This window comes from Sminthopsis crassicaudata, chromosome 3, assembly GCF_048593235.1.
Source record: "Sminthopsis crassicaudata isolate SCR6 chromosome 3, ASM4859323v1, whole genome shotgun sequence".
NCBI lineage: Eukaryota > Metazoa > Chordata > Mammalia > Dasyuromorphia > Dasyuridae > Sminthopsis > Sminthopsis crassicaudata.
The window spans coordinates 648,128,010-648,139,670 of NC_133619.1; the positions used below are offsets into that span (position 1 = coordinate 648,128,010).

The 11,661-nt window shown below is 42.4% G+C and overlaps 1 protein-coding gene across 1 annotated transcript; it reads left to right on the top strand.

The window, feature by feature from the left end:
* Window positions 1-391: 391 nt before the first annotated feature.
* On the top strand, window positions 392-10,203 carry LOC141562635 (zinc finger protein 554-like). The gene is made up of 3 exons (XM_074302638.1): window positions 392-901; window positions 7,916-8,042; window positions 10,052-10,203. Exons 1-3 carry the CDS (start codon window positions 869-871, stop codon window positions 10,201-10,203), a joined length of 312 nt encoding a protein of 103 aa, XP_074158739.1. The 5' UTR covers window positions 392-868.
* Window positions 10,204-11,661: the final 1,458 nt, after the last annotated feature.

Sequence of the window (11,661 nt, forward strand, 5' to 3'; positions counted from 1 at the left end):
TGCTTGGGTGAGATGGGGGAGGGGCGGGCTTCTGCATCCCTGTCGCGTGGGGGGGGCGCACTGCGGAGTTTTTTGGGGACCCCCCACTGAGCCCCCAGGTGTGCGTGGTCCCCTCACCGGCCCGTGGCCCTTTTCACACTTGGGGGAGGGGGAGGGTTCTGTAGTTCTGCGTCCTTTGTTTCAGTTTCCTCCAGTGCAGAAAGGCTCTGAGAGCAGCCCCTCCCCTCCCCCCATATCCCTTCTGAGAAGCTTTCAGTACCGGGCCTGGTATACAGGAAGCGCTCCCTACTTGCAGCTCTTAGTGCGAACTTTGCCCAGCCCTTCTGTTTGCCTGGAAGGCTGGGGGTGGGGGAGGCTCCCTGGCAGGAGGGGGAGGGGGACTCCCATCCAGCTCTGCTCCTAGACCTCTTTCCCTCCTGTGGTCTTGGGACCTCCGTCATCATTTCTGGGGCCTTTGGCAGATGGGGATTCCATGTTACAGATGGAGAAACTGAGGCAGGCAGGGTCAGGGCCTTCCAGGGATTCGGGTGAAGGCCTTGTGACCTTGACCCCAGGGGCTCGTGCTCCCAGGGCTGCTCCTCCCTGCAGTGCAGGAAGTCTTAGTGTCCAGTGCTGGGGGCCTTGGGAGGGTCCCCCCATCCTCACAGGTGACATCTCTCTGCTTCCTCCTCTGAGCTGAGATCTCTTGGCCTCCTCCTGGGGAGCAGCCGCTCCCCGCTGTCCCCGCCCCCAGAGCTCCGTCTGTCTCTCACTGTGGGCAGCTCCGCATCCTCCCGGGCAGAGGAGCCTCAGGCCCCGTCCTCCCTGTCTGAGCTCCCTCTCCCTCCCCAGCCCGGCGGGCAGAGCACCCAAGGCCGGAACCAGGCAGATGGCCCTTGGCAGCCGGAGCCCCTCGTGCCAGGTGAGTGCAGTCCCTCCCCGGAGCTGAGCAGCATCAGGTGAGGGGGAGGGGAGGTGTGGGGGGTGTCTGAGAGAGCCCAGGGAGCTTCCTCCTGTCAGAGGGAGGGCTCCCTAGCATGTCCCCCTGGCACTGCCCATTTCCTGCCCCCTCAGCCACACGGCTGCCCCCAGGGCTTCCTGAGTCCCTCTCCTTTGTCAGGTCCCATCAATGAGCACTGAGAATGTGGCTCCCGGGTGCCAAGCACTGTGCCAACCCCCAGGGGGAGGGGACAAAGGGAGGTTACAAGCTAAGGGTCCTTGCCCTCCCTGACTAGCAGTCCATTTTGGAACAAACATCTCAGGGGGTGTCCACACCAGCTCTGTACAGTGTAGACTAGAGGCAGTCTCAGAGAGAAGGCTCCACCAGTGTGGGAACTTTTTTCAGAAGGTGAGACTTTAATTGAAATGGGAAGGAGGCGGGGAGGCCCAGGGGAGGAGGGAGGACTTTCCCGGAGGAGAGAAGGCCCTGGATGCCAGAGTTAGGGGATGGAGGGGCCTGGGCGAGGCTCAGCCAGGGCCCAGGATCCCTGGTCCAGGAGGAGAAGCCTGGCCGGGCTTTGGGCGCTGCTTCTGAGGCATCTGCCATGAACTGGGAGCCATGGAAATAGGATCTCCTTTGACCCCATCATGAGAAATGTTAGGGTTTTTTTCTAGGGACACCCTGAGAAAGGGAGCTCAGGAGCAGGGCAGAGAGTAAGCAAGCCATCATTTCTTTTTTTTTAATTATAGCTTTTTATTTACCAGATATATGCATGGGTAATTTTACAGCATTGACAATTGCCAAACCTTTTGTTCCAACTTTTCCCCTCCTTTCACCTCCCCCCCCCCCTGCAAAGGTGGCAGGTTGACCAATACATGTTAAATATGTTAAAGTTTAAGTTAAATACAATATATGTATACATGTCCGTACAGTTGTTTTACTGTACAAAAAGAATCGGGCTTTGAAACAGTGTACAATTAGCCTGTGGAGGAAATAAAAAATGCAGGGGACAAAAATAGGGGGATTGGGAATTCTCTGTATTGGTTCATAATCATCTCCCAGAGTTCTTTCGCTGGGTGTAGCTGGTTCAGTTCATTACTGCTATATTGGAACTGGTTTGGTTCATCTCATTGTTGAAAATGGCCAGGTCCATCAGAATACATCCTCATAAGTATGTCCTGCTCACTTCACTCAGCATCAGTTCCTGTAAGTCTCTCCAGGCCTTTCTGAAACCATCCTGTTGGTCATTTCTTACAGAACAATAATATTCCATAACCTTCATAGACCATAATTTACCCAACCATTCTCCAATTGATGGACATCTGTTGATTTGCCACTTTCTAGCCACCACAAAGAGGCTGCCACAAACATTCTTGCACATACAGGTCCCTTTCCCTCCTTTAATATCTCTTTGGGATATAAGCCCAGTAGTAGCCCTGCTGGGTCAGTGGGTATGCACAGTTTGATAACTCTTTGAGCATAGTTCCAAATAAGCCGTCAGTTATTTATCCAGGAGGGTGACATTTTCCATGGGAGGGTGAGGGACATGTGCGTCTCACGCTGCCACAGGTGACAGACATAGGCTCTCCTCCTGAGCCACACCACCTCCTTTGCCTCCATTAGGTTTTGTCTTGTGTCCAGACTCACAAGTTCTGGGCGAGATCTAGTTAGGGCACAGAGAAAGGAAAAGGGACATTACTCAGAAAAGAACAAAGGATGTGGGTTTGAGCATTTAGAATTGGGTCTGTTACAGAGGTTTTTCCCAGAGCTCCACACACCAGTCCAAGGACAGTCATAGTTCCTTGAGTAGTCCCGGGGTGACTCAACGTTTGCCAAGAGCTTTATGAAGGAGAATAATCCCCTGGGAAGTGAGTCCACGAGTATTCTTAAAGGGACTGGCAGAAGGAACATGGTGAAGGGGACTTTGTGTGTATTGATATTTAGAAGAATGAAATGGACTTATTTAAGCTTGCTTAAAAATTCACATTCAAGTTGGGTAAATTATGGTATATGAAGGTTATGGAATATTATTGCTCTGTAAGAAATGACCAGCAGGATGAATTCAGAGAGTTTTGGAGAGACTTACATGAACTGATGCTGAGTGAAATGAATAGAACCAGGAGATCACTATACACTTCAACAACAATACTGTATGAGGATGTATTCTGATGGAAGTGGAAATCTTCAACATAAAGAAGATCCAACTCACTTCCAGTTGATCAATGATGGACAGAGGTAGCTACACCCAGAGAAGAAACACTGGGAGGGGAATGAAAATTGTTAGCACTACTGTCTATGTACCCAGGTTACCTATACCTTCGGAATCTAATACTTAATGTGCCACAAGAAAATGGTATTTACACACATATATTGTATCTAGGTTATATTGTAACACATGTAAAATGTATGGGATTGCCTGTCAACGGGGGGAGAGTGGGGAGGGAGGGGGGGATAATATGGAAAAATGAATACAAGGGATAATATTATTTTTAAAAATTACTCATGCATATATACTGTGGAAAAAAATTCTAAATAAAAAAAAAAAAGAAAGAAATTTGTTTAATATGATTGTACATGTACCTACATCAGGTTGTTTGTTGTCTTAGGGAGACTGAAGGATAGAGAGGGAAGGGATAATTTGGAACTCAAAATATTATAAAAGTGAATGTTGAAAATTATTTTACAAGTAACTGGAAAAAAATAAAATGCCACTAAGGGAAAAAATAAAATAACATATCAAGATAGCAATATTTTGATGGGATGATCAATGGAAATCAACAAGGTATTCAAGGTTGAACCAGTTTTTATTGATAATTTTTATAATGAGATAAAGGCAATTCATATAGTTCCATGTCATTAAAACTCAATGAACTATTATCTCTCAAAAAAAAAAAAAAAAAAATCACATTCAAAAAGCCCATTTCGAGGTGTAGCTAGGTGGCGCAGTGAGTAAAGCATCAATCCTGAGGTCAGGGGGACGTGAGGTCAAATCTGCTCCTAGCTTTGTGACCCTGGACAAATCACATAACCCCAATTGCCTCAGTGGGGGAAAAAAAAAGCCCATTTCCTAGATGAAAGGCTCAGTGCCATAGGTTGGGATATGAGTGCAAATGGTGTGATTGTGTTTCCCAGAATTCAAGGAGGAAAGAGATTAGGAGGGGGAGACATCAAAAGGACCAAAAACAGCACCAGGGAGGGTGGTGAGCTTTGGTGCCATTGAGAAGTCTCCCAGTCAGGAGGGCAGGGCCTGTGGGGGGCCGAGAGCTGAGGGAAGCAGGAGTCATGGCATGGAGGGGCCCCCCAAGACCATTTCTGGTTCAATGAGGGGGAGTCAGGGAGAGCTCAGGTCAGCCCCCTGACCTCTCTGATCTGCTGGCTCAGACTTACCTGGGGAGGGCAAGCACAGCCCTGCATTTTTAGGAGAAAATTCTCTGAAGGAAAAAGGGGGCGCTTCTTCCCCTCAAAGCTTCTGCCAGGAAGAGAAGTCCCAGGCAAAGTGTGCCCAGAAAAGTGGGACGTGAGGAAACAGAAGAGGCTCTTGTGACTTCTGTGTGCAGAGATCTTCCTGAGAGGGTCCAAGAGACCAGTTTTGCCTCAGTCCTGAGCCCCCTGGCTCCTCTTCTCCACTCATTCTCATGGCAGAGATTAAAGTTTGACAGTAGGCTCTTTTTTATTATTATTAATTTTATAATTATAAATTTTTTGACAGTATATATGCATGAATAATTTTTTTATAACATTATCCCTTGTTTTCATTTTTCCAAATTTTCCCCTCCCTCCCTCCATTCCCTCCCCTAGATGACAGGCAATCTCATACATATTAAATGTGTTACAGTATAACCTAGATACAATATATGTGTGTAAATCCAATTTTCTTGTTGCACATTAAGTATTGGATTCCGAAGGTATAAGTAACCTGGGTAGATAGACAGTAGTGCTAACAGTTTACATTCACTTCCCAGTGTTCCTTCTCTGGGTGTAGTTGTTTCTGTCCATCATTGATCAGCTGGAAGTGAGTTGGATCTTCTTTATGTTGAAGATATCCACTTCCATCAGAATACATCTTCATACAGTATTGTTGTTGAAGTGTACAGCGATCTTCTGGTTCTGCTCATTTCACTCAGAATCACTTCATGTAAGTCTCTCCAAACCTTTCTGAATTCATCCTGCTGGTCATTTCTTACAGAGCAATAATATTCCATAACCTTCATATACCATAATTTACCCAACCATTCTCCAATTGAGGGACATCCATTCACCTTCCAGTTTCTAGCCACTACAAAAAAGGGCTGCCACAAACATTTTGGCACATACAGGTCCCTTTCCCCTCTTTAGTATTCCTTTGGGATATAAGCCTAGGAGTAGCACTGCTGGATCAAAGGGTATGCACAGTTTGATAACTTGTTGGGCATAGTTCCAAATTGCTCTCCAGAATGGCCGGATTCTTTCACAACTCCACCAACAATGTATGTTTCACTTTCTATGTTTACATCATCTCTTAATGGAAAATCCTCTAAAAATTGGGCATTTTTTGCCTCTAAATTGCCTCTAAAAAAAGGCAACATGTTTTGGATCAGAATGACTCTGTTCTGTTATCTGAGTGCAATCAGTCTACAATGTCATCTTGCTAAGTGGTGAAATGATTTTCTTTTTTACAATATCCAGGACTGCTTTCACCTGAATGAATTTGATTTGATTGCCAGTAAGTTTTATGGAATTTATAGGATTATGATTCTAATGATCCTTTTCTGCTAGATGGTCATTTAAAAATAGTGCCTTGAACCTAATCCAGTGATGATGTAGCAACTTCTCTTGTGTAATGTTCTCTGTTTGGTTTCCTGGAGGTCTTGAGGCAACCTTCGTTTCAGTTCAGTAATCACCACAAGACTAGCCAGGTGTTAAAGTCCAAATCCTTTATCATCTTCTTCACAGTCTAGTTTCCTCCCCTGAAGCCACGCCAGCTTTCTGGAGAGCCTTTCAGACAGGCCTTGTTCTCAGAAGGGGAAGTACAGGAGGCCAGGCACCAGAAGCCTGAAGAAAGATGGAATGAATCTGTCCTTGTCTCCGAGAGCTTGAGCTCCTGCCTCTAATCTGCTTGTCTTCTCTGGCTTTCTCTCCCAACTTCTCCCTCCCTTAAGAGAACCACCTGACCGAAGATGGAATGAATATGTTTCTGGCTCTCTTCTGAGTCTCTCTCTGTCTCTTGAGTCCCAGCTTATGTGCTCTACACTGAGTATAAACCAATCATTATATCACTAGGAAACTATTATTTGCTGTAAGATTAAATTAATCATACTGAAGTTGGAGAACCGTTAATCACCATGCTAAATTAGATAGCCATTGTCTCATCAATTCCACTGACTTAACATCTTGTAAGAATCCTTGTTTCAAGTTCAGAGTTCTGGCCCATAACATTCTTGGAATCTAGATTTTGAGAAATGAATAATTACATTTTTGTAATATTTATTAAATAATGTTTACTAATTTATGCATGCAATTAGGTTGATTTTGCTCTAAATTTAATAGTAATAATAACGCTCTCTGTCAGGAAAGGCAGCTCTCAATTCCTTGTGTTGTAGGAAGTTCTTTGGCCTTTAGCAGGGAGCTGGCTTGGCACAAACTTCAGAGCCTTGACTCAGTGTCTGTAGAATGTGATAAAGTGGTTTAGGAAAATTCTCCAATTCCACCTGGCATGGAAGTTACTCAGCTGAGTTCATTCTCAACACAACTGAGGCTTTATTCAATTGCTCACAAATTTAATACTAGACAGAAAGGAACCTAAAAGTAAAATATACATGAGAAGTAGATGAGTCAGATGTTTTCAAGAAAATCAAAATAAGAGAAAAAAATGAGAGATTTTTATATGCAAAGAAGAGAATTTCTCCTACCAAAAAACTTCTGAAAAAGCCAATCTTATCATTTTGCTGGAAATTAAAAGAAAATTAAATGGAAAAGCACCTGTCAAGTGCATTTCCCAAGCACAGTTCCTACATGCAGCAGGTGAGTAAAAAGGGGATTCCTTCTAGCATGTCAAAGTGTTTGCATATATGGGCACACTCTTGTATGATAGCGATCCATCTGGCTTTTACTCATTCTCTTGATTTCTGATTCCCAACATTGTAGTGTTCTTGCATGATGTTGAAATCATTTTTTTTTTTTGCAGAAATGAACTGTAAATGTCTTTCTTATGCATTTGCTCATTCTCCAACCCCAGCTCATAAAATACTACATTTTAAGAAAGGAAACTCTCCTATCCCCGTGGCGTTACTCTTCTTTTTCAATAATTCAGTTCTGAAGTGCATGAGTCCATTCCATTAACAAGTCAAGGCAATTGTAAAACAAAGAGAGCAGATGTTTTTGTCCATGACCCATCCTACCCAGTGTCATGTCAGCCCATCAGTGTAAGAATAGAGAATGCTTGACATGGCTGGAAGCAGTCTCATACTACGCTGTCTAGGAAACTTTTCTAGCTTTCATCCAGTTAGGAATATTTCATACTTTTAGGAAATTTACCAAATCTTTTTTTCTTTCTTCTTTCCTCAGCGATGAATGTTCAGGTTCTGCTGACCCAAGAATGTAAAGTCCTTGTCAACTTCTTCCAAACTCTTCATAGAATTTCCTTAACATGTCACTTATGACACTTTTAATGGGGAGGAATTTACCCTCCTCTTTTCTCTTTCTCTTGCACACATTCTCTTACTTCGCTGATACTTCACCAACATTTTCCCTCCTTTTATCAAGACAAGCATTGTACAGTAAGAAATCTTTCAGCATTCCAAGGTGAGTCTTACTTCAAACAGAAAAGGCATTTCTCAGTATCCCATTGGGCTTTGAATGCCTGGTTGCAAAGTGTTGGCTGTGACAGTCAAAAAAGTTATGTGAATTTTTGTAGACAAATCCCAACTCTGGTTCAGTTTCTTCCTCTGGGTTAATGGAGGTTGGAATAGAGAAATTCTGGACTTTCAGCCCAAAATCTTGTGCCTTTTGATGGTTTAGGAGTTGGTGAACTTCAAGGATGTTATGGTGGACTTCACTGAGGAGGAGTGGGAGATCCTGGACCCTTCTCAGAAGGAGCTGTACATGGAGGTCATGCTGGAGAATGTCCACAATCTGCTGTCCCTGGGTAAGGACAATTTCCTGCTTTTCTTGGTTTTAATTGTCAAGCCAAATGTAGCATAAGTAGGAGAGAATGGATGCATACTCTGGTGCATCTTAGCCTTAGGTAGTAGGTCCTCTGGGTGCTCCAAATCTCTATCCACTTTGTTCTTTCCTTGTAGCCTTTTTGAATTGAATCATTTACTTCTAGTTCAACAGCTGGAGTCATAGATGATCAGGGTTCATTGCCAGGAAAACCATGATTTCTGTTTGATTCTTGATGTCTCATTGAGTCATTCACTTTCATTTGTTCAAATCTACTTTTTAGTGAATTTCTTTCTTCAGTTAGCTTTTTTAGCTCCTTTTGGCCGATTGAACTTTTAAATGACTTCTTGTGTTCATTGGATTTTTTTTTTCCATTTTACCAACTCCACTTTTTAGGAAGTTGTTCTGTTCCGTTTCACTAATTCTGTTTTTCAGAGAATGTTTTATTTTTCCATTTTGCCAAATCTGTTTTGATAGGAGTTGTTTTCTTTGGCCATTCCTTAATTGATGAGCATCTACTCATTTTCCTATTCTTTCCCACACAAAAAGAGGTTCTACACTTATTTTTATACTTATGGGTCCTTTTCCTTTGTTTTTGATTTCTTTGCTTTTCAAACCCAGTGGGGTTACTGCTAAATCACAGGGTATGCAGAGTTTTATATCCCTTTGGGCCTAATCCCAAATTGCTCTCCAAAATTATTAGATCTGATCACAATTCCACCAACAGTGGACTAGCTTCCTACTTTCCTCTCATTCCTTCCAACATTCTTCATTATCATTTCCTGTCATCTGAGGCAGTATGATAGGTGTGAGGTGGTACTACCCATGGTCTCCTGAGAGTGCTACAGAAGTGTTCAGCCCATCTCTCCAGGACCCTGTTGGTATCAGTGATCAATGTCTTTGGTCCATAATAGCTTTCTGGCATTGTACATGCAATTCACAGAAACCATACTATCTGAATTTCCCGACCATTTGCATCAGACTTGGATATTTCCAAGTGTTCTAGCCCAAATTTGTATCTGGGGTATTATATGACTGTACAACAAATCTCTGAAAGCTGCTCAGTCCTTTTCAACTGAAATGTTGCAAACCCTATTGCCTCCAAGTTAGAAACAAACCATTCTCCCATGGAGAATCACTTTAATCTGCTGATATTTATTCTAGCTGTTATCTTGCCCTGTGGCTGCCCCTTCCGTTAAAGGACCAGTACTCTGCTGTGTCCATTTCCTAGGTCATTTTCACATCCTGTAGGTCTCTAGTCCTTACAGAGCCAAAGTCTATTAAATGCCACTTTTTGCTCCAAGATTATATCCATGAAGTTTTACTCTTTTGAGGTTAGTAAGGAGGTGGATATGAGCTACCCTCATCTTAAGTTATCATTGCTATTGCTTTTGATTATCTGTGTAAATATTTTTGTACTTCTATGGTTGGTGGTTTGTTTTCTTCAGATTTGCAGCCCAAAGTTGAATGGAATGAGATGACTAGAAAGCTGGACCTTCTTCTAGAAGAATGTGAACTGCAAAGATTCATGAAGGATGGTCCCTGTGCCTTGACTTTATGGGAAAATAATGACTCTAATATCAAAGTAGATAACTCAAAGTCTGACTGTGAAGTGGATGAAATTAGAAAGGGATTCAAACAATCTTCTTTCCTAAATCACTATAACAAAATAAATTCAGGGAATAACTGTCTTCTGGAGAAATGTTTTCCTGAGCAGGTAGAGCTTTTTCATTCTCAGAAGAAACCTGCTGACATCCTAATGAATCCAGATCATCAATGGGAAATGGCCTTCAGAAAGAGTTCAGACCTCACTAGACATCAGAAAAATGATCATGGGGAAATGTTTTGTGTGGGTAGCCAAGGTGGAAAGGCCTTGTGTCAGACCTCTAAGCTCATTACTCAGCATGCAATTCAGATAGGAAAGCAACCAGATGAGTATAATGAATGTGAAACAATCTCATCCCATCATTCATCTCTTCCTTACCAATCTAGAATTGACACTGGAATGGAAAAACCTTCATTGGGTGAGTGTGGGAAGGCCCATAGTTGGAACAAAGACCTTGATAGATGTCAGAAGATCCATCCTGCAGAGTTTTATAAATATAATGAAGGTGGGAAGATCTTCACACAGCAATTCTATCTAGCTGTACCTGAGGGAATCCACACTGGTGAGAAACCTTTTGAATGTAATCACTGTGGAAAGACTTTTACATCTAATTTCATTCTTAGTAAACATCAGAGAATCCACACTGGAGAGAAACCTTATAAATGTAATCAATGTGGAAAGACTTTCAGATGTAATTATAAGCTTGCAGAACATCAAAGAATCCACACAGGAGAAAAGCCTTATAAATGTAATCAGTGTGGAAAGGCTTTCATCGCTAGAGCTGGTCTTGCTTTACATCAGAGACTCCACACAGGAGAAAAACCTTATAAATGTAATCAATGTGCAAAGGCTTTCACATGCAAGGGAGATCTTAGCAAACATCAGAAAATCCACTCTGCAGAGAAGCCTTTTACATGTAATCAATGTGGAAAGACTTTCACACGTAATGACAAACTTGTTGCCCATCAGAGAATCCACACTGGAGAGAAACCTTTTAAATGTAATCAATGTGGAAAGGCTTTCATACATAAATACAGGCTTGCAGAACACCAGAGAAACCACACAGGAGAAAAGCCTTATAAATGTAATCAATGTGGAAAAGCATTTACAAACAGGTCCCTCCTTGTTACACATCAGAAAATCCACACTGGAGAGAAACCTTTTGAATGTAATCAGTGTGGAAAGACTTTTACACGGAATACAAATCTTAAAACACATCAGAGAATTCATACGGGAGAGAAACCTTATAAATGTAATCAATGTGGAAAGGCTTTCATACTTAATTGCAAGCTTGCCGAACACCAGAGAATCCACACAGGGGAAAAGCCTTATAAATGTATTCAATGTGGAAAAGCTTTCACATGCAAGGGAGATCTTAGCAAACATCAGAAAATCCACACTGGAGAGAAACCTTTTAATGTAATCAATGTGGAAAGGCTTTCAGATACAATTACAACCTTGTTGAACATCAGAGAAACCACACAGGAGAAAAGCCTTATAAATGTAATCAATGTGGAAAGGCTTTCATAAAGAGAGTCATTCTTACTTTACATCAGAGAATCCACACAGGAGAAAAATCTTATAAATGTAATCAGTGTGGAAAGGCTTTCACAAACAAATATAAATTTGCTTTACACCAGAGAATCCACACAGGAGAGAAGCCCTTTAAATGTAATCAATGTGGAAAGTGTTTCATATGCAAGGGAGATCTTACCAAACATCAGAGAATCCACACTGGAGAGACACCTTTTGAATGTAATCGCTGTGGAAAGGCTTTCAGACAGAGTTCCATTCTTGCTTTACATCAGAGAATCCATACTGGAGAGAAACCTTTTAAATGTAATCACTGTGGAAAGGCTTTCAGACAGAATTCCATTCTTGCTTTACATCAGAGAATTCACACTGGAGAGAAACCTTTTAAATGTAATCAATGTGAAAAGGCTTTTACAAATAGGTCCCTCCTTGTTACACATCAGAGAACCCACACTGGAGAGAA